We start from the raw sequence: 24,451 nt of genomic DNA, 5'->3' as shown, positions 1-24,451 counted from the left end.
GATCTTTTGACAGATGTTGGTATGCTTGGTGGCAGGGCTGTTGATACACCTATTGAGCCAAATCATAGATTTGGTGCTGATTCGGAAAAAGGTACAACAGATAAGGAATCCTATCAAAGGTTGGTAGGAGGACTTATTTATTTATCTCAGTCTTAACCAGATATTGCATATGCGGTAAGTGTGGCTAGTCAATTTATGCATTGTCCTAATAAGAGTCATCTAAAAGCAGTGCATCGAATTCTTCACTATCTTAAAGGGACGCCTGGTAAGGGCATTTTGTTTAAAAAGGGAGGAGAATTGACTCTAGAAGCATATGCAGATGCAGATTATGCTGGCTCTATTGTTGAGAGGAGGTCTACTTCGGGTTATTGCACTTTTCTTGGTGGAAATCTTGTCACTTGGAGAAGTAAAAAACAGAATGTGATGGCTAAGTCAAGTGCTGAACCTGAATTTAGATCCATGGCTCTAGGTATTTGTGAGTTATTGTGGCTGAAAATTCTGTTGGAAGACTTAAAAGTGAGTTGGTCAGCTCCAATGAGGCTTTATTGTGACAATAAATCAGCCATCAACATTGCTCACAACCCAGTCCAACATGATAAGACTAAGCATGTTGAGGTTGATAGACACTTTATTAAAGAAAAACTAGAGAGTGGCTTGATCTGCACACCCTTTGTTCCTATAGGAGAACAATTGGCAGATATCTTGACTAAAGGTCTCCCCTGTAATGTGTATCACAGGTTCTTGAGCAAGATGGGCATGCATGATATCACGCTCCATCTTGAGGGGGAGTGTTAGAAAGCCGGAAATTCTATACTTTCCTAATATGAAGATTACCGAATTAATGATTGGTTTCCTAAAAGTGTTTGTATCATATATTCTTTATATTCTAGATTGATTTGATTATATCAATAGGTGTGTGATTTATTTCCTTTCTGTAAATATTTCCTAAGCTAGATTAGGCAACTAATAATTAAGAATCCTTCCTAATTAGCCTTAGGATCTTGCCTATTCAAGATAGGCGCATGTGTATATATGTCTTGGCATTTCATTGAGATTAATAAGATCTGTTTTTCAGTCTTCTTGACATGTATATAAACAAATTATCCCATGACAATCAATGGTATACCAAATTAGTTTATAAAATCATCAACTACACCTTATCCTAACCACGTTAGGGTCAATGCTATGGCATTCAAAATGTCAATTAACTCCTGTAAGTCATATTGACAATACAAATCCATGCAAAAGAACAATGCGGCAAAATTTTATGCTGGATGCTCTTCCTAACACCACCCTCTTGCAAGGGAATTTATTAGAATAAAAATTGTCACAACCCCAAGGGTAGATTAGGCATAGGATATTACATGTATTAGTTAGTGGTTGTACCTTACTACTTTGTTGATTTGTACCTTTACCTAAAAAACCTATAAATAGGCTGTAATCTAGAGAATTACTCATATTGTGGAATGATAAACTGAATTTCTCTCTCAAATTCTCGCTCTCTAATTTCCCTTGAAATTCTCTGTTCTCCCTCTCGATCTCCTCTCTATTCTCTCTCTATTCTTGCTATCTTCCTCCATTTTTGTCTAATTCTTCCCCTTACTCTTTTCAATTTCCCATCCAAACTCTAGGAAAACCCTAAGTAGTGACATTTGGTATCAGAGCCGATCATTTCTCGGTAGATAGCAAAGAAATTTCTAGTTAACAATCAGGTGAATTCCGATAATATAGGCTCAAAATTGAAGGCGAAGCAGGCTAGGTGAGTTTTGACAATGATTTCGAGTGAAGTTGAAGGCAGATCAGAGCGGCACAACAGAAGCGTGATAAGCGATTCATAGCCACAATTCAACGAAGCTAATTCTGCAAGCGATTCTAGCGATTCAATACCACTAATTCAACAGAGTTCATTGTTGTTAAAATCCCAATTCAACGCGTACAATTTTACGCGTCAGAGACACCCAAATAACTCAAATCGCATGCAAAATCGAAATTAGGTAAAATCACATAAAATCATGATTTTAATGGGTAGAATCGTAAAACCGCATGTGGGTAAAATCGCATAAAATGGGGATTTTATTTATGCTTTAAATTTTGAACACCATGTTTTGATGCAAACTAAGAATTGATTTGTGATAACTTTAAAATTGCATAAATCATGCAAACTAACAATTGATTTGTGATAACTTTAACCATGTTTTGATTATGGATGGATGAATGATGATAAATGAAGGACTTAATATTTAGAAATTTCATATTATTTAGTATTTTTAAAATTGATAGATAAAGTAATTTCGAAATAAGTACATGCATTTCATTTATAATATGGAATAATCAATTTATTAAATAATATTAATTGATTTTTTATAAAATTATATTATTATAAACATATATTTACAAAAATTAAAGGGTAATTTTAATTGTCTTTAAAATCTTACGATTCGATTTTACAATCCGATTTTATAGACTCTTTTTCGATCCCACTTCAAATCCCGATTTTATCTACCTTGACGAGTCGATGGAATTCTCAGAAGATTGCAGCAAAGCCAACGACTCTCTATAGAATTCATGAAGGTTGAGTTTGAAGTCAAAAGCAGCAAGTGACAAGAAAGTCAACTCTCAGAAAAGCGCAACAGAGCCGATCGAGTCACAAAAATTATAGATACAAAGTCGATACAGTAATTCTGATATGACATCATAATCGAGCAAAGCAGTTGATTCTTTGGCAGTTCGCAAGCAATTCTCAAAATCGATCTAGGTCACTGCATGTGATAGAGGTGAGAAGGAAGGCGAAGTGGGAAGCAGATCCTTGAGCGATTGATTGACCATCAACAATTGTTGATTGATCCAAAGCAATTGATATTAATCCTAGCTGCATTTGAAGGTGGGTCAATGACGAACTCAGTCATCTCATATCTCAATGTCGATAAATTCAAGAAACGGTTTTAGATCAGATTCATACTCAGGTGATTTCCGAGCAGTTTGTTGAAAAAATTGATGTTGAATAGTATTAGTGAATTCTTGTGATTAGTTATCTTGTTTGTTGTATTTAGTAAAGGATTAGTTAGTTTGTTGTAAATGATAGCTTGATATAAATAGTTCAACTACATCATATTCCAATTCGATTAATTCATTGATCGAGGCATTCTTCAAAACCTCTCATTCTCATTTTTCTCCTTGTGTGATTTTCATTTCACATTTGAAACCCTAGTTACACGGTTGGATCTACGTTATTAAAACAGATAGTAGGCGACTTCCAGGAAGCTGCAACTGAGTTGATCAAATTTAGGAGGAAGAGTTGAGTAGCAAAAGCAGTTTTAGAAGTGAGCCATGGACGCAAGACTTGAGGAAACATGCACTAAATTCAACAAACAACTAGATGAAATTACGATTATGGTGGCCAAATGATTTCAGATTCGCCTTCTAGCTGAGTTACTTTCTAAAGAATATTCAAATCCAATTACTCAAAGAAATATATCAGATCCGACGACAGGTGGAGATCTTGACATTACTCATCCATGGAGTCAGCTTTCAGAGATAAAGGAAAGCTCTAGATCCACAATAGGACCAATTTGAGAAGCATTGGAAGCATACCTAATGTTTCCAGTTTGCAAACAGCAGGTGGATTAAAATTAAATCAGGTCAGAGTTAAGAGGTGCAATGAAAAATTGAATAATCTAAAACAAAAAGGCTCCGTAACAGATTATAAGGTTAGGTTTGAGGAATTGAAAGCGCTAATGCTCAATTCTCATCCGACCTTGAATGAGTCTTCCTTTGTGTCGGAATTCATTAATGGTCTTAATGATGTGTTGAGGCCTATGTATCCATCCACAGTAGAACAAGTGGCTGAGAAGGCAAGGTTTCAAGAATTGGCACTAGAAGCCATTTATAGAAAGCATGAGGTGCCGCCTAAAACTTATCTTAAGAGCAACCAATAGATTGAAAGAGCTTCTAAGGCTGCAAATCAAGTAGAGCAAGATTCTGAGGAAAAATCAAAGTTGGACCAGCCAGTTGTAACTAAAGACTTCAGCAAGTAAGAGAGATTGGACAAGGATATCTGTAATACCCCGAGAGCCCAGAGAAGTTAGTATATATCGAGGATAGTGTAAGAAAGGAAACAACACCAGCTGGATACCTTTTGGGCTGAATGTTGGCAAAGAACTCCCAAATTAAGCGTGCTTGACCTGGGGTAATCCAAGGATGGGTGACCCCTCTGGGAAGTTCGCGTAGGCCCATCAGGGTAAGTTGTTCCAGTCCTTCCTATCGCTCGAACGGGATGTTACAATATCAGTGAGGATCACATTTTATATTTGCAGAAAGCTGATGAAGTAACATTGGAAGAGGAGGATTGTGATCAAGATAGCCTTCATGCAGCTGATGAGAGGTACGAGGTTGATGAGGTCCTAAGAATAGAAACGGTAGTTGCAAGGAATGAGGAAAAACACTAAATTGGATCAGGCAAATTCAGGACGACAAGAAAGGAATGGCAATTGCCGAAGAAGTTATCGAGGTTCCACTGGAGGAAAATTTTGTTGAAAGTAAGCTTTTGGTGTACACCAGCAATCAGGAAGTAAATGATGTTGTCTTCATTATTCATATTCCACTTGGGGAGGTGTAGCGTCAAATCAAGTTTTGGCCCGCAAAGAAGTTTGAAGTCCTTTCTACGATTGGAAATGATAAGGTTGCAGGAATTACAGGTAAATTGGAACTATTTTTAATTGCGATAGGGAAAAGATGGATGGCTAAACTTGGTGTTGCAACAAATCATAGTATTGTTACTATTAGGGAAAAAGTAAAGGAAAAACAAAAGAAAAGGAAAGTAAGAGAAAAGAACAAGAAAATGTGAAGAAGAAACCAGATAGTGAAGATGGGAATTGGATGAAAACAACAGCTCAGTTGTAATAAGTTTCTTGGGGATAAGAGACCTCTCAAGGAGATGGGATTATCACGATCCCAAGCATAGATTAGGCATAGGATATTACATGTATTAGTTAGTGGTTGTACCTTATTGCTTTGCTAGTTTGTACATTTACCTAGAAAGCCTATAAATAAGCTGTAACCTAGAGAATTAGTCATATTGTGAAATGATAAACTGAATTTCTCTCTCAAATTCTCCCTCTCTAATTTCCCCCCAATTCTTTGTTCTCCCTCTCGATCTCCTCTGTTCTCCCTCTATTCTTGCTATCTCCCTCCATTTCTATCTATTCTTCCCCACTCTCAATTTCCCATCCAAACCCTAAGAAAACCCTAGGTCGTGACAAAAAAGAGAATATAGATTATAAAATTAACCCTCTATCTACCAGCTTAAACTTTTAGATAGGATGGTGGTTAACAATTCAATGGGAATGATGAGAGAAAGTTGCAACACCATCTTCATATGAAAAACTTTCATGAGATGGTAGTGAATGAACATAATTGATATAGCTATGTTCCATCACATAGTTAATATTGCAAAACTGACCAATATTACATGGAAACATGAATACTGCATTAGAAGGAAGTAAAGGGGGTGCAAACTGAATATACATGAAGGGGCCTTAGAGAGCCAAACCCCTTTCCAAGGCAAAGATGGATTCCCTTCCCCAGAAGATTGTCTGAAAAAAAGATGAGACAAAGAAGAACCTACTATTCAAGCAACTCCAAAGCATATGCTAGCTTGGTTCCTGACCTCACCATTACAACATGAAGAAGCCCAAATATTTTTCTTTCCCTTGTATAACCAACACAACTGTATAAAAACAAACTGCTAGATGGTAGTTGAACTTAATTAGCAAATGCAGGTTAGAGGGTTGAAAACTTCATACAAAGGCAACACACTGAGCCTCAGCAACCAAAGAAACTAATTATAGAGATAAATCATATATTAAAAGAAAAAGGGAGTCTAAGGAAGAAGGAAAATAATGAGTATGGTTTTCTTAACTCCATAAGTGAGATCCATCATACCACAAAAGCTCTTGTATCCTGCTCAACCCACATATGGCACATAAAAACAAGTGACTATCCAATCACAACCCAATGTTGCAGTCTTGGACAAAGTTCCAACGGAACACACCCCCCCCCCCCCCCCCCCCCCCAAAGAAAAAAAAAAAACCCAAGTTGTCGGCCAAGGAGAATAGGGAAGAAAAAGACAACAGTCACCAGCAGCAAGGCGGCGTCCAAGAGCAACCAATGACCACAGCTTCTTGTTTTCTTTTTTTAATTAGAAAAAAGAGATTAAGAATGGGAATAAAGTAATTTAATTTTTATTAAAGTCGTTCTTGCAGAAAACTGATGGAGGGGTGCCCAGGATAAAATACAAAACACAGGGACCTCTAGATGCAGTTTTAAATGATAGGGGGTCTCCCTAAAAAGACCCAAACCACGGGGTTTGGGTGCAATTTCATAATTGAAAAGCAAGAAGAATAAAACAACTAAATATAAGTTTGCCTAGTCTATTAGTTTCAGCACCTTGAAGATCAATCTTTGGCAATAGGGTGTCTCTCAGAATATCAATAACAGCAGCTTCTTTGTTCTCTTCTCCTTGTGACCAACCAAATAGTACAATGTGCTGGTCTGTACTCTTCCGGTTAGCTGTAATTGCAAGCTGGCTGTCACAGAAAGATTTAGTAGATTATTCATGATGAATCTGTCAAATATTACATAAAACAACAAAAGCCAGCCCAATGCAAAATGTTCATAACAGGGTCAGCATAGAATAAAATACATGCAACTTTACACCACACATGCAGATGTTATTTCCATGCTTTTGAGATGGTAAAAATAATATATTAAATAAACAAGGAGTCGCAAGAAATAAGAGGCAACCCAATGCACGGGGCTGCTTGCAGGGTCCACAAATGGCCAAATATATGCAAGCTATCCCACATATAGAGATGTTTTTTCCATCTTTTTAAGATGGCAAATAATGTGTTTCATAAACCAGGAGTCAGAAGAAATGATGTCATTCCTTGATCATTGTCTATGATTATATGCTTATACTTTCATCAACCAAAGAAAGGAAACCCAATGACAAGGGTCCATATATCAGCTGTCTTGCCATGGTAATAAAAATTTTTATCTAGCTATAAAATAATATTTGTTAGAACTAGTGTTGAACATATATAATATATATGCTAGATAGTGTTGTACATATATATTAGGAAGATATGTTGTCCCAAGGTTGTACATTGTAGATTGGTATATATATATATATATATCTACACACCTCATTGTGAATAAAAAATTAGAAAACTTTTCTCCTCTCAAAATACAACATGGTATCAATGCCACTAGACAAACCCTAACCCAACCCTAGTTCTAGCACCGCCGTCGCCGGTCACTTTGTCTGCCGCCGCTATCCAATGTTGGTTTCTCAAATCTCGTGCATCGCGGCCGTTTCTCAAATCTCGTGTTGCTGTTTCCATTTGACATCGCCACTACTTTGCTGATCTGACATCGCCACTGTTTCTCCTTCCATCGTGGCCAGTTTCAGATCTCACATCTATCGCTACCGTTTCGCTGATTTGTCATCACTATCGTTTCTCCTTCCGTCGCCGTCAACCATTTTCGTCACCGTTAGCCATCTGAACCAGCTTTGGGATTTATAGTTTCAAATCTGGTTTGCAGTAGCTTTAGATCTGTCTTAGGTCATCAGGTTCAGATCTGTTTCACAACACTTTGGTTTGAAAGATTTTGATTTAGATCCGGGTTGAGCTATTGCTAGATGGGCTTGGGTTTTGCGCTATAGCCTCTTCAAATCCCGGAATGATGAGATCCTCTTCAACTATGACTATATTTGTGATTGTTCATATACTGTACCATCTTTTTCTGGTATTACAACCATTACCACTGACAAATTGAATGGTAAGACTTATATGTCATGGTCAACGTTTGTTCAAATGCGGTTTCGCGGGCATGGTGTTAGTGACCATTTGACTACGAAGCTTTCTAGCATTGCTATAGCAAATAAGACTGTATGGGATCACATAGATGCACGGTTGGTTACATTGTTGTGGCAGTCAATAGATGTCGATTCAATCCCCTTATTTCGTGTCTATGAGAACTGTTTCGATATTTGGTCTCATGCTAAGCAGCTATACACAAATGATATTGTACGTTTATACACTATCATTAGTAATTTGTTCTGTATTCAAAAGGGGGACTCCGATGTGCCTACTTAATTGGGTATGATGACGTGAGAAGATTCAAGAGGAAGAAAAGCAATCAAGAAAGGAAAGTAGCAATCAATGATTGCTTCAAAGAGAAAGGAAAGCAGCCATCCGTGACTGCTTCCAGAATGCTAAAGTTTTTTAGAAAGTTTTTAAATCTTGTTTGGATAGTTTCCTAATTTCAAATTATGATACTTTCCTAATGTGTTGTATTGTCATCTTTCCTTATTATAATCTTTCCAAAGCTGTAAATATCTAACCCTATAACTAGGGCTGCAAGTGAATAAAACAGATAGCTTTTCCATCCAATTTCACATGGTATTATACATGGTATTATAGCCATGCTGTAACAGAATGAAACTGAATGAAAAATAGGAGATCTGAAAGAAAGCACCTCATCCAAATGTTTGATTAAAGAAAATTAAATCTCTGCACAACAACCGAAAGGCTAACACATATATATAGCCTTAACAACAGAGCTCAACACACGCAGCTAACTAATAATCTGCTACAAACAGAACTACAAGCAAATAATACAACTATCCAAAATACAATACAGCAGAACACACAACAAGGAATATAAAGAATAAGAGAATAAGACTATAACCGAGATGTCTCATTCTCTCCAACACATGCTTCTAAGATCATTATGGCCTTCATTGCCCTTCAACCTTTTTCAGCCTTCATTGCCGGGCCATTAGTGCCCTCAAGTCCTTATTGTTTTTCCTTAATTGCACTATACTACTTCATCTACTTCTTCGATCATGTCTGAAATCTCCAAGATCACTCCAGCCATGACTTCGGGAGAGACCAGCACGTTTGATACTCCAATGGGGGGTCTCCCTACTGGTGATCTACCCAGGATGCACCAATCTTACTGATTGGATGGACGGAATTACCTACAATGGGCACAACTAGTAAAGACTTTCCTAAAGGGTAGAGGAAAGCTGCATCACTTTAACAGATCCAGGCCCCAAGGCATCTGATCCAGGCTTCCCAGCTTGGGATATAGGAGACTCCATGATCATGTCATGGCTATGGAATGTTGTGCAGCCTGAGGTCAGTAAAAATTACATGATTTTGTCCGCTGCTAAAGACATGGGAAACAGTTAAACGTACATACTCTAAAATCCAGGATGTGTCTGTTATTCTTAAGATTAAGATGAAATTGAGTGGCACTAAACAAGGGGCTTTAACAGTCACTGAGTATTATAACAAGATGAATGGGTATTGGCTGGAACTTGACCACTACCAAGACATTAAAATAGTATGTGGTAAAGATGCAGCCACCCTCAATTCTATACTTCAGAGAGATAGAATTGTGGAGTTCTTAGCCGGAATCAACACCAAATATGACCAAGTAACAATTCAAGTCCTTGGAAGAGAAAAGCTTCCAACTCTCAATGAGATTTTTTTCTGTTATCCAAAGCGAGGAGATTAGAAGAATAGCAATGCTAGGGGAAACGAATTCTGAAGGATCAACCATGTTAACTAACAAAGGAGAAGGATCAAAGTTCAAATCTCAAAAAGGAAGGACTGATGGGCAATTTAAGTCACAAGGGAAGGAAGGTTTGTGGTGCTCCTACTATAAAAATCCTAAACATACTCGAGAAACCTGCTTCAAGTTGCACGGGAAGGAAGTTGTGCAACAGAAATTGGGGGGATTCAGAAGCATATCCTCTAAGAATCAGGCCCATTTGTCCAACAAGCAACAAGAGATTGTGGGATTCAGAAACATATCCTCTAAGAATCAAGCCTAAAGTTTTTTAAAAAGTTTTTAAATCTTGTTTGGATAGTTTCCTAATTTCAAATTAGGATACTTTCCTAATGTGTTGTATTGTAATCTTTCCTTATTGTAATCTTTCCAAAGCTATAAATATCTAACCCTATAACTAGGGCTGCATATGAATAAAACATATAGCATTTTCGTCCAACTTCATAGGGTCGTATTCAGTCTATTGTCACAGATTTTAACGCTATGCTACAAATTATAGCTGATCTAAATGAGCAAAAGAAGCAAAGAGACAAGTTATTTAGCTGATCTCAATTAGCATTGCACACAATCTTGTGCAACATGATCGAATAAAACATATCGAAGTTGACCGACACTTGATTAAGGAAAAGCTTGACAGTGGTCTCATTTGTACACCCTATGTACCAAGTGAATCACAACTGGCAGATGTCCTAACTAAGGGACTCAACAATCCACTCTTTCATAAGATTATAGGCAAGTTAGGAATGGACAATGCCTAATCACAAGCTTGAGAGGGAGTGTCGAGAATCAAGGCTATGATTGATTGTCAAGAATCAAGGCTGTAGAATTCTAGAATTAAGAATGGAGATTCAAGGCTAGAATTAAGGAAGTAATTAGCCTCCTATATATAGAATCTTACCTTCATTAGGTGATTAGGAAAATTTGCTCCTTTCCATGTCTATAAATTCTCTACAGTATATATCTCTCCATTCCATTCAATGAAACATATAGAAGTTCTTACCCTAATTCTCCACACATGGTGATAGAAAACAGAATGATCAAAAAATCCTAACCAATCCAAAAGACTAAACTACAGACCAAAACAACCAAACCAACACTAAGGAGATTACTTCAACTCATATAAGGATTTCTTAAGGTGACGAACAAGGTAAGACTCCCCCAGCAACAAACCCAAGAGGTGAATCCATATAAACCTCAAGAAGATTGTCACAACTATGGCTATTTTTTGCATTTAATTTCAGTCTTATTCTTGTTTATTCAATAGGCTATGCTGTACTTCTTTTATTTTGACTGTTGCATTTATATTCCAACTATCAAATTCTGTTAGATTAGAGAGCCACGTGTAAGGCCTTAGGAAAAGGACAAAATAGTTTGTTGTAACCGCTAGAGGGGGGATGATTTGTTGCATCCACTCTCACACCAAGCACCTATATGTATTCATCCCATTCCGTGGGAGAAGGCATGAAAAGACTGGATAAAAAATTATCCCATTTTCTCTCCATCTCTCTCTCGTCTCACTCGATTCTCTTTTCTTCCTCTGTTCTTTCTATCCTCCCTACCCAATTCTCTCTGCTAGTCCCCTTGAATCTCACCGAGTCAAAGGAAGTTCATTGTCTTTGTCTAGGACAGTAACAATTTGGTATCAAAGCTCAATCCCGGCCAAAAATTATATAAGTTATGGCGGAAGGAACCCGCATGAAGAACATGGAATCTCAGCTGCAACAAGTCAGCTCGTCCATGTTCGAAGTCCAGAGGCAAGTCGATCAGCTTGAGCTGGGGAATGGTCGCAACCATGAGGCGATCATGGCGATCGATCATAACCTAGAAGGTTCAATAGAAGGATTGGAAATGAGACTGGATGGAACGCTAGTATAGATGCAAGAAGAGATGGTGCAAATGAGGGAGGAGCTAGGAGCGCAACTTCAACAACTCATGTTGATGTCCACACGCCAAAACTCGATGAGTATGGCCTTTGAATTCCCTCCCATGGATAGAACCGAGCCTTTCTTAAGAAACAATAGAACAATACATCGGCCAGAGACCCCCGATATAGGAGGCAGTGAACTAAAACGCAGCCTAGGCGACGCCGAGACGCTAGGCGGACACTGGCAGCTGCGATTGTGGCCAAATCGGCCCCCTTAGGCACCGGCCCAACTAATTGGTACCGGGCGGCGCCTAGGCAGCCAAGGCGAACGCTAGCCGCGTGAACCGCCTGGCCGATTATGGCCTAATCGACTGCCTGGGCCACGTCAATCAATTTAGTATAAATTTATTAGGGTTTTTGTTTCCCCTTACTCGTTACCCCTTCTCTCTCGTCGATTTCCCCTTCTCTCTCACACGCACTGCCACCGACTGTCTATTGCAGAGTCGCAATCATCGTCGCCTCTCTCATGCTCGCACGCTGCCACCATCTCTTGCAGTTGCAGAGTCGTTGTCTCCATTTTCCATTCCTGTTAGCCTTCTCGTCGCCGCCCATCATGAACGGTGAACTCGCCACCAACCTTTATTCCACTCTCTCTATCTCTTACAGTTTCATCTTCCTCACTTGCCCTCTGCCTCCTCTGGTAAGCAGTAAGCAAGCAGCAGCGTGCTGCTTGCTTGCTGTTGCCTCTTTTCTTTTTGTTTTTTTGTTATTTAATTTATTATTTATGTTAATATTTGATTATTTGTTATTCACTTATTTGAATATTTATTAATGTTTTAAAAAATTTAATATTTGTAACTTACAAGCAAGCAACAAACAAAGCTAACAAGTAGCATGCATCAAGCTGCCTTTGTTGCTGCTTGTTGTTGCTGCTTGCTATTTGCTAGCTAGTTGTCTATTTTAATTTAATCATTCAATGTCAATTTACTCAGGAAAAAAAAAAAAAGTCATGTCGGATGGAATTGGGAGTACGGAAGCGTCATCCGATGCCGCCTCAATTCTTAAAAGGAAATCAAATGATGTCGGATGGGAGTATGGAATGTTAATTAATCCGAAGAATACAGATAAAGTTAAATGCAAATGGTGTGGTAAAGTTATGACTGGAGGAGTTTACAGAGTCAAAGAACACATCGGCTACATTTTCGGAAATATTTTTGCATGTCCAAAATCTTCTCCAGATGATAAAACTAAATGCAAGAATGCTAATACTGAGGCAAAGAGTAAGAAGAAGAATAAGAAGCAGGATGAAGATTTGATGAGATACTCTGTTAATATTTCTAAAAAGGGGAAAGGGGGGGATGATGAAGATGAATTAGAAGAGTTAGGGAGCAAAAAAGCGCCTCCTACTCTTGGCCCTATAGATAAGTTTGCAAGCTCCATTAGTCCTGAAATTTGTTTTAGTTCAAGAATGATGGAAAAGCAACAAAATATTAGTGAAGCACTGTTTAAAGAGAGAACACAGGCTATACAGGGATATTATGCTAGATGGATGTACGAAGCTGGTATACCTTTCAATGCTATTGATCAAGATACCTTTAAATTGTTTGTTGAGGCGGTTGGTCAATTTGGGTCAAGCTTCAAACCTCCTAGTTAATACCAGTTGAGAGAACCGTTATTAAAGGAAGAGGTTGACAAAATAAAAGAGTTACCGAAGAAGCATGAAGAAGAGTGGGCACAAAATGGGTGCTCTATTAGGATAGATGCTTGGACAGACAGAAAAAGAAGGAGCATCATGAACCTATGTGTTAATTCTAGCATGGGTACTGCTTTTCTTTCTTCAAAAGAATCATCAGACGAAGCACATACAAGTGAACTCATATTTGAGTATGTGGACAAGTGCATTGAGCAAGTTGGACCACAAAATGTCGTCCAAGCAGTAACCGACAATGTTGTCAACAATATGGGAGCGGCAAAATTATTGAAGCTGAGTAGGCCAAATATCTTTTGGACATCATGTGCTACTCACACCATCAATTTGATACTTGAAAGTATTGGAAAAATGTTGAGATATAAGAAAGTCATTGATCAGGCAAAGAGTTTGACAATCTTCATTTATACACACCATAAGACCTTATCCTTAATGAGGTCATTTACGAAAAAGAGGGATACAGTGAGATCGGGAGTCACTAGATTTGCTTCTTATTTCCTTACTTTGCAGAGTTTGATGGAGAAAAAGGCCCAATTGAGGACAATGTTTACCAGCTCTGAACAGGAGGAGTGTAAATGGTCAAAGACTGTTAAAGGGAAAGTAGCATATGCTACTATAATGAGCATTGCTTTCTAGAATGGTGTAACTTTATGCCTTAAGGTTTTTGCACCTTTGGTGAAGGTTCTTCGAATTGTTAATGAAGAAAGAAAGCCTTCTATGGGCTTTTTACATTGAGAGATTAAGCAGACAAAGGAAGATATTAAGGAGGCCATAAATAATCTTGAGAAAAACTATCAGCCTGTTATAGAGATTATTGAAGCAAGGGTGAAAGATAGGCTAAATAGTCCATTGCATTTGGCAGCTTACCTTTTGAATCCCTACTACCTTTTCAAGAATAAGAATATATATCTTGATAATGAAGTGATGGATGGGCTTTTTAATTGTCTAGAGATGTTTTATCATGATAATGATCATTTTAAATTGCAAGGTCATGTCATAAATATTGAATTGCCATAGTATACTCGTAAAGAGGGAGCTTTTGGAAAAGTGTGGGCAGCTTAATGGTGTGCAAAAAATGATGACAATTATAATCCAAGTATACAATTCCTTTAATCTTTTTCTTAGTTCCTAATGTGTATTAGTGAATAAATTTGTTTACTTTATACTTGTTAACTTATGTAGTTACATGGTGGATGACTTATAGAAATTAAACTCCAAACTTGTAATGAATGGCAACAAGGATCCTCTTGTTAACCAGTAGTTCATCCGGTTGTAAAAGAAATTGGAGCACTTTTGAAGGGGTTAGTGCATATTTTAAAACGTTTTTAATATTTTAATTTCATTATCCCTATGAAAGTATGAACTATATTTCTTTAATATCAATTACTTATCTATCATTTAAATTGATATTACTTTTATTTTATTTATGTAGATACATACAAAGAAAAGAAATAAACTGGATGTGCATCGATTGAACAATCTTGTCTATATCCAATTTAATGCAAAACTGATGAACAAGCAAAAGAGGGAGAAGGAAAGGAATGTTGATGTGCTACTTGCTAGTGATGCTAGCAATGCACAAGGATGGATTGTTGAAGGAGGAGATGATAAAGAAATTGAGCCTGGTACGGGGCTTACTTGGGAAGTGGTTGGTGAAACATCCAGAGTAGACGAAATGCTTCAACCTCTAAGAAGTTCTAGGATGAGAGAGTTTCATGAAGATGATTTCCAATCAGAAGAAGGAGAAGATGAGCAAGAGCTCAATAAATTTGATTTTGAGTATGATGAAGATCATGTGTTAGAAGAATATGGAGAGGAAGAATTCCAATTAGATAGTTAGATGCTTAGATTCTTCAAGTATGATTTATGTTGCATTATTGTTGCTTTTGTCTTATTGAACCTAGAATTAATCTACAACAATTTGTTTTCTCATGCTTAATTCTATATTTCACTTGTCATTCCATTATTGTTGTATGATTGGTTTATGTTGCATTATTGATGCTTTTCAACTTTGATTTAATTGAAAATAACATCAAATTACATCACAAAGTTTAAAAAAAAAAAAATAGCAGTTTTCCTAGGTCCCGCCTAGGCGCTAGGCCCCAGCCTGGCGCCCGACCAGCGCCTAGCGCCTTTTAGAACACTGATAGGAGGAGGACAGGATGAGGAGGGGGAAACGATGTTGCATAGGGGTCGTGTGGAGTAGATCCAATGACAATAGCTGGGGTTTCCATGCCCCGAATGGAGATCCCCATCTTTGAAGGGGATAATCCTCGCTAGTGGGTGAGGAAGTGTCAAAGGATGTTCGAATGGTATGGCATCCCAGAAGGTAGAAGGGTATCCTTAGCTGCTACTTTGACGACGTAGTGGATGCGTGGTATCAGGGGTGGATTAGTGTGAGGGACCATCCTACATGGGGAGAGTTTGCTGAGAAACTATGTGAGAGGTTCAGGGAAAGAAGTATGCCCGATATTGTCAAAAAGTTCAATAAACTCAAGCAGGTGGAAGAATTGAAAGCTTACTTAAAAAGATTTAAGGAGCTTAGATCTCTTATGAGTAGCCACGATCCTCATCTCTCGGAGGCGTATTTCATGTCCAATTTCTTGAGTGGCTTAAGTGAAGATCTAAGGCCTATGGTCAAGATGATTAGACCTCGAACAATGGAACAAGCAATAGAGAGTGCTAGATTGCAGGAGATAGTAGTTGAGGCCTTGATGAAGAAATAGAGGCAACAAAGTAAGGGCATGATGATGGGAACTTCCCACCTAGGGGGCAAAGGATTTAACCGTGAGTGGACTATTAATAATTCAGGAGCTAAACAGTCGGGAGTACCCCACCCAACTGGGAGGTTTAACGATCAGAGGAGGCAGCCAGGTTTGTGTTTTAGATGCGGGGATAAGTACTTCCCAAGGCATCAATGTAGGCAACAAATTCTCCTGTTGGAGGGAGACCTAGGAGAAGGGATGGAAGGAGGAGAAGAAACTGAGGAGTGTAAAGAATTGGGGGAGGAAGACAACGGGGAGATCTCACTCCACGCATTAAAAGGGGTGACCAACAACAAGATAATCAAAGTTGAAGGGAAGGTGAAGGAAAAGAGCCTAACAATCTTTTGATAAATAGTGGAAGCACTCACAACTTCCTTGATGAAGGCACTGCTAGGAGATTGAAAAGCCCCCTCTCGGACACTCTACCCCTTAGTGTGACAGTAGCTAATTGGGGTAGAGTGATTAGCAACTTAGCATGCCTAAGATTCAATTGGGAGATGCAAGGAGAAGAGTTTGAAGCCGATCTTAGGCTTCTGCAGCTAGGAGGATGTGACGTGGTCCTAGGGGTTGACCGGATGAAGGGAGTCAACCCCATCAATTTCAATTTTAATCGAATGGAGGTGTCCATTGAAAAATGAGGAAAAAGGATGACACTCAAAGGAGGAAGAGAAACCGGGGCCTGTAGGATGATGACAGGATGGAGTTTACAACAAGTCATTCGAAACAAATGGAGTAAGCTGGCTCAATTGTTTTCGATTGTAGCAGTGGAGGAAGGGCAGGAGAAGCTGAGGTGTCGGGAGCTCACCTTATCCATCAGCAACGATCAGAGGAAAATTGGCCAAATACACTCTAACTACCTTATTGATGAATTGTTGGTGGAATTTGGGGACTTATTTGCTCAACCTAATACCCTACCTCCCACTCAAAACCTAGACCATTCTATCAACCTTAAACCAAACTCCGAGCCTATAAACATCAGCGCCTATCTGTATTCGCCCACTCACAAAATAGAGATCGAAAAGATGGTAAAAGAGATGCTAAACCAATCCTTTATAAGGCCTAGCCACAGCCCTTTTGCCTCACCAGTCCTTCTAGTCAAGAAGAATGACGGTTCTTAGCGTTTTTTTGTAGACTACCAACAATTCAACGCCCTCACTATAAAAGACAAATTTCCCATACCCCTAGTAGAAATCTAATGGATGAGTTGCATAATGCCACTATTTTCTCCAAACTAGACCTTAGATCAGACTATCACCAAATCAAAATGAAATCTGAGGATGTCCATAAAACTGCCTTTAGAACCCATCATGATCATTTTGAATTTTTAGTGATGCCCTTTGGGCTCACCAATGCACCAATGCTCACCAATCTTTCATGAACCAAATATTTGAGCCTTATTTGAGAAAAATTGTATTAGTCTTCTTTGATGACATTCCTGTTTATAGCCCGACCCTTGAACAGCACCTATCCCACCTAAGAACCACTCTAGAAGTCCTCAAATCCAACCGGCTTTTCATCAAAAGGTCTAAGTGTGGCTTTGGTCAAGATCAGGTGGAATATTTTGGCCACATAATATCGTGAGAGGGGGTTAGGACGGACCCAAGGAAGGTGGAAGCCATGGTCAATTGGCCCAAACCCACAAACTTGAAGGCTTTAAGGGGATTCCTCAGCCTAACCGAATATTATAGAAGGTTTTTTAAGGGTCATCAGCAGACCCTTAACTGACCTGTTGAAGAAGGGGAATTTTAGGTGGGCCGAGGTAGCTTTTGAAAAGCTTAAGGAGGCAGTGAGTACAGTGCCAGTCTTAGGGCTACCAAACTTGAGTGAATCCTTTGTACTGGAGACTAACACTCATGCAGTTGGTGTAGGGTCTGTTCTAATGTAGAAGGGGAGGCCACTGGAATTCTTGAGCCAAGCCTTAAGTACTAGGCACTTGGGGTTGAGCATCTATGAGAAAGAATTCCTAGTAGTGTGAATGGTTGTGAAGAGGCGGCGACATTATCTAGAAAGAGATAGATTTATCATCAAATCGGATCATGAAAGTTTAAAATTTTTACTACAGTAGAAGTTACAAACTCAACTACAAAAGAGGGGTATGGCCAAGCTGATGGGACTTCATTATTCCATACAATATAGGCAAGGCAAGGAAAATTATAGCTGTTGATGCACTATCAAGGTGTCAAGAGGAAAGCAGTATGGCAGCAATTACTAAAGTGGTTGTGGTTCCTAAATGGTGACAGGAAGTTGTTGACAGCTATGCCAATGATGAGCAAATTAAGGAGTTACTGGAGAGGCTAGTGATTGAGCCTAATGGGGTTGGAAAGAGAGGGGATGTTGAGGTTCAAAGGCAGGCTTTTCATAGGGAGCAAAGGAGACCTTAAGCGAAGAATTTTACAGTCCTTGCATGACTCACCCGTGGGGGGACACTCTGGGATCCAAAATACCTATCTCAGAGTTAAACAGTTGTTCTATTAACCCAAGATGAAAACGGAAGTAAAGAGCTTTGTGTTAGCTTGTGATATATGCAAGAGGTGTAAATTAGAGAATGTGGCTTACCCTGGTCTCTTACAACCTCTACCAGTGCCGGATCGAGCTTGGGTTAGTGTGACTATGGATTTTATCGAGGGACTACCCAAATCAGAAGAGAAGGATAGTATTATGGTTTATCATGGTTGTAGTGGATCAGTTCACAAAGTTTGCTCAGTTTATAGGGCTGGCTCATGCTTACACCACCAAGGAGATGGTTAGGGTGTTTATGGACAGTGTAGTATTGCAGCATGGGGTGCCAAGGACCATCATATTAGACCGCAACAAAGTGTTCACAAGCCATATTTGGCAACAGCTAATGGGGTCTATAGGGATTAAACTCAACATGTCAACGACATATCATCCCCAAATAGATGGGCAAAGTGAGAGAGTCAACCAGGTGCTAGAAACCTACCTAAGATGCATGTGTATCCAGTAGCCCAAGCACTGGCATAGGTGGTTAGCCTTGGCACAGTGGTGGTATAAGTCCACTCACCACACATCCCTAAAAATGTCCCCATTTGAGGCATTGTATGGATGCCAACCACCATTGTTACCTGCCACAGGAGGGCATGGAACGAAAATATCAGTGGAAGAATACTTACAGCAAAGAAGTGTGGTTTTACAACAATTGAAGTAGGAGTTGGCATCAGCTCGAAATCGAATGAAACAGTATGCTGACAAGAAAAAAAGTGATCGAGAATTAGAAGTGGGGGAAAAGGTGTATCTAAAGCTAAGGTACCCTCATTTGAAGACCAACAGTCAAGGGTCAGTGTCTAAGTTAAAGTCCCAGATATTTTGGCCCGTTTAGCATAACAGAAAAAATAGGTAAGGTGGCTTACAGACTTCAACTACCCGAAAGCACCCACATACATCCTATTTTCCATGTATCCTTGCTGAAGAGATCAACCGAATCAGAGCCAGTTGATACAGTCTTACCAGCACCACTTAAGGGGAAGGAAGGTCCGATGGAACTAGAAGCTACTATAGATAGAAGGGTTGTACACAATCAAGGGGCCCCTCTCATCCAAGTGCTGGTGAAATGGGAGCAGGGAAACAACAAGGACAACACATGGGAATATCTACCAAGTCTACTTCAGCGCTTTCCAAGAGCTGTGAGCCTTCTTAGCATTTCTTAAGGACAAGAAATGTTTTGGGGGGGGGGGGGGGGGGGGGGGGAATTGTCATGGTTATGGCTATTTTTTGCATTTAATTTCGGTCTTATTCTTGTTTATACAATAGGCTATGTTATATTTCTTTTATTTTGACTGTTGCATTTATATTCCAGCTATCAAATTTTGTTAGATTAGAGAGCCACGTGTAAAGCTTTAGGAAAAAAACAAAATAGTTTATTGTAACCGCTAGAGGGGAGATGATCTGCTGCATCCACTGCCACACCAAGCACCTATATGTATTCATCCCATTCCATGGGAGAAGGCATGAAAAGACTAAATACAAAATTATCCTATTTTCTCTCTATCTCTCTCTCGTCTCACTCAATTCTCTCTTCCTCCTCTATTCTTTCTATCCTCCCTACCCAATTCTCTCTGTTAGTCCCCTTAAATCTCACCGAGTCAAGGGAAGTTCATTGTCTCTATCTAGGATAGTGACAAAGATCACCATGAAGAAAAGCATTTTTTATGTCAAGCTGATGAAGAGACCAATGTTTAGTGGTAACAATAGATAGAAACAAACGAATTGAAGCAAACTTAAGGGTTGTTTAGCCTTGAATTTCCACCCAAGTTGCTAGGTCAAAAGATGGGATTTCAATCTCCCAAAGGAAGTATATCTTAGATCTGCTAAATGAAAATGGTATGATGGGTTGTCAAAAGGTTTGCACTCTCATGGACTCTATTACAAAATTAGACATTGGTAAGGAATGTGTTCCAATTGATAAAGGGAGATATCAACAACTAGGGGGAAAACTTATATACTTGTCACACACTAGACCAGATATAGGGTTTTCTAGTAGTATAGTGAGCCAATTCATGAATGATCCTAAAGAAGAACACATGGAAGCAGTGAATCGCATCCTAAGGTATCTAAAGTTAACTCCAAGCAAAGGATTAATATTCAGAAAAACTGAAGACAAAGAGGAGGAAGTATACAACGATGCAGACTGAGCTAGTTCAATTCTATACAGGAGATCAACCTCTAGATACTACTCATATGTATGGGGAAATCTTGTTACTTGGCACAATAAAAAACAATTTGTGGTCTCTCGAAGCAATGCGAACGTTGAGTTCAAAGATATAGGATTTTGTGAAGGAATATGGTTGTGAAGATTACTATAAGATATGAAGATGAGTGTTCCAAAACCAGTGAAAGTATTGTGACAACCAATCCGCTATTAGCATTGCAAAGAATCCAGTTCATCATAACCGAACAAAATATATGGAAATTGACCAATATTTCATCAAGGAGAAGTTGGAAGAAGGGATATTTCAACTTATTTATACACCTACCAACAGTCGAGCCACAAAAATACTCACTAAAGCCTTACCGAGGAAAATAATTGAAGATTTTAATTGCAAGCTTGGTCTAAACAACAAATTCAGCCCAACTTGAGGGGGAGTATGGAGATTTCAAGCAGTATCAGTCATTAGCCAACTAATTTCTCTGTTTCCTTTTTCTTTTGTAAAGTCAACTTATTTCTCAGTTTGAGTAGAGAGAATAAATCACTCTCAAAGCCAGCTGTAGGTTTCCTAAATAGCCTAGATGTAACTTTCTATTTTTAGTGTACATAATAGGAAACTAGCAAGGAAGTATTCTGTATATATACCATTCACTTTGATGAATAAAGTTATGATGTTCTTTCTAAAATCCCAGCACTAGGAAAGTAACAGAGCCTGCAGCTTGTGCAACTAAGCTACAAAAGTACATGCCTGCTTATTGCTTGGAAGTGATAACATTCAACCAACTCCTCCCCAAAAATGAGTTGAGAAACAACACCTAGACCTAAAGCCAACTCCCTGTCCAGCTGAAACTGAGGTAGAAACAAAATCTTCACCCAGCTGGCGGTTGGATCATCCACAGATGTCTCGTTAACTCTTGGTTGTCGACCATGTAAAGCATTAGAGGTATCTCTATAGTGACCTTATGCAAGCAGAACGTTTGCACCCTTTTCCACCATGCTGCAACTGCTTATTTTTGGACTGATTACCTAAAGAGGGAGCTTGAGAAACCTTAATAGAACCCTCAGCTGCTGAAACAATGTCAGAAAATATCTGAGTACTACACAGCAGCCTTGCAAATACATCTTGTATGGTAGGAATGACTGGTCCACTAGGAATTTGTGTCACACTCTCCAAATCAAGTCCCAAGCCAGCCAATGTAAGCACCATGAATAGTTTATCAAGCTGGACACACTGTTCAACAACATTTTCAGTAACTGACATCTTGACTTAAAATTTGTTACAGCAGATTCTATCTTTCCCAGATATGTTGTCATATTTGAATCTCTTTTTGAAGACTAAACAATGTACTAATAATTGTATATGTAGGAATTCTCGGAATTCTTGTATATTCACAGCATAGATTTACAGTCATTAAGGTGAATCTTGACACCTTCATAAGGAAACTATCAATCTATCTTCTAAGGAAACTAGCTACTAAGGAACCTTATACAATTAGGAAACTAACTAATTAGGCAGCTAATTAATAATTTAATACAGAAAAACTAACTGTACATTCCATATCTACATCAGGAAACATAATCTTCTTTATGCAATGGTAAGCCCATTAGCCAAGTAAGTCTTCCATTTCCACAGCATACAAACATAGAACATGTATAAAGCCTCTGTGCATGTGACCATATCTTTGCACAACTTTCATAAACACGAAATAGGGACACTAGATCTGATTCAATTGACTGCCACAATAAAGAAACAGGCTGCAAATCAACTTTATCCCACGAAGTCCTATCATTTTATGGTATCTCACTCAATTTCTTAGTGAGATGACCGCTAACCCCTTGGCCTCTAAACCACATTTTAAACGAAGTTGAGCAGGAGAAATAGTTTGTCCCATTCAGATTTTAGTGCCAGATAGACTTGAAATGGTAACAGGAGTATTGGAGATTATATTTGAACCAGACATGTTATACAAACCCTAGCTCCAACAAAAATCACAAAAAGATCAATTCAACTCACAACATCAGATCACAGCTACACCAGATTGCACGAGACAAAAAAGCAACCTGATCACAGCACTAAGCACCAGATCACTAGATCACAGTGCAGAAATGCAATGAAGAATCCTCAAACCAAGAGGATACAGCTCGTAGCTTGCAGCTCGCATCTAGAACCTAGACAAGTTTGATGTTTTACTACAGATCTGCTTCAATTCTCCATATTCACCTCTTGATGGCTCCAATACAATCAGAAATGGTATGCAGAACTGAGAGAAAAGAAGAGAGGGAAAAGAGAGATGGGAGCACATATCATGTTGAACATTCCACTATTGGATAAGTGGAGGACCTTTGGGCTGGGCGCCCTTCTACAGGAGAAATGTTCTGTCTTCTGGGAATCTTTGCTGCAAACTCAGTTTCCCTTGGAACACCATTTGCAGATCTAGGTCACCTTCACAATTGGCTTGAATGAAGTTTCAACAGATGGCAATGAATGAAGATAATTGAATGCTTATAAGAAAATAAGAAAAAATAGAATGAACAGATACCACACAAAAACAAAAATCAAGTATCAAAAAGAAATCAAGCATCACAAAAGTTAAAAACCTAGAAACTTTTCAAATATGAAGAACAGCTCACATACCATTTATCTATATAGCATAACGACATATATGGCCCAGTTCCAAAGGGCACAATGTCATCCACCAAACCTCCAAAAACATCACTGAATGATAGTGCACAAGGGTTGGAAGACACCTGCAAGAAAGATTTCACAATATCATCAACAATGGTAATAGAAAACTATGTAACCAACGCAGAGGTATCAGATGTCAAGAAGTTATTGAAGTCTCTTATTTCCCCCTATTGTTCCCTAGGTCTCTCCCTACTTTCTATCAGCTTCTCCCACAATTCTGTCTGATTCTCCCTAATATTCTGTATGTTTCTCCCTCAATTCTTCTTATTTCTTCCTCAATTCCAATTCTATCTTCAAAAAAAACATTAGTAAGGACTAGGTTCCTGACATTTGGTATTAGAGCAGTCCGGTTCTAGGCTGGATCTAGGTGTTTTCACTCAAGGCTTTGAAAGTGAGTAGGACAAGCTGGTTTCTAGAAGCAGTTCAAAGGCAGTTACTGAGATCTAGGCAGTTATATTGGCTGTTCAGGGTGAAGTTAGAAGGATTCACCTAAAGAAATGGCTAAAGGGGAGCTTAAAAGTATACAGTCACTGGAGAAAACATTCATGGAAAGTTTTGCTAACATCAACCAAAAGCTGGACGAGATTTTGATTCAGTTTTCAAGAAAGTTCCAGGTTAGTATTCCAGCTGACATATTTTCTAAGGAATATTCTGACTGCTTAAAAAGAGAAGTTTCGGAAGAAGAAGCTCAACATAACTATCTCGGAAATTCTGATCATGAGATGATTGATTCAGACAATTAATCATCAGGATTGAAACAAGTTAACAGAGAATTTCTTCAGATTGAGAAAGAAGGTCCTAAGAATATTGTTCCTTTGCCTTTGGCTCCAGAGAAGACTGAGGAGTCCATAGCTTTGGGTAAATCAGGCATCAAAAAGGTTAAGACAATTCCAGCAGGAAAATATTTTATTGTTGTTCTGAATGTTTTTGATCTCGAATAATATGACAATCTTGTTGCCATTTCAGATGGTGTAGACCAGTTTTCGGTGTTGGTTTTAGCAGAGGTCAGTAAAGCAGGTGTTTGAAGAGATGTTGTTTCCTCTTTCATCCATAAGATAAAGCCAAGGAGAGAGAAAAAGATGCAAAGAGAAAGGCACAGGAAATGGCAAAGGATGAATCAAATAGT

General features: G+C 38.7%; 1 protein-coding gene across 2 annotated transcripts in view; it reads right to left on the bottom strand.

Moving 5' to 3' along the window:
* The window catches only part of LOC127794182 (nuclear pore complex protein NUP214), a 130,986-nt gene that overhangs the window by 41,945 nt on the left and 64,590 nt on the right, over positions 1-24,451 (bottom strand). For both annotated transcript variants that reach the window (XM_052325151.1, XM_052325218.1), the window contains exons 6-7: positions 23,275-23,387; positions 6,445-6,584 (exon numbers count right to left, since the gene is read on the bottom strand). In XM_052325151.1, the coding sequence (XP_052181111.1) occupies positions 6,445-6,584; positions 23,275-23,387 (253 nt within the window). The remainder of the gene's footprint in view (positions 1-6,444; positions 6,585-23,274; positions 23,388-24,451) is intronic.

This window comes from Diospyros lotus, chromosome 1 (assembly GCF_014633365.1).
Source record: "Diospyros lotus cultivar Yz01 chromosome 1, ASM1463336v1, whole genome shotgun sequence".
Taxonomy (NCBI): Eukaryota; Viridiplantae; Streptophyta; class Magnoliopsida; order Ericales; family Ebenaceae; genus Diospyros; species Diospyros lotus.
This window is presented reverse-complemented; position numbering and strand designations above follow the sequence as displayed.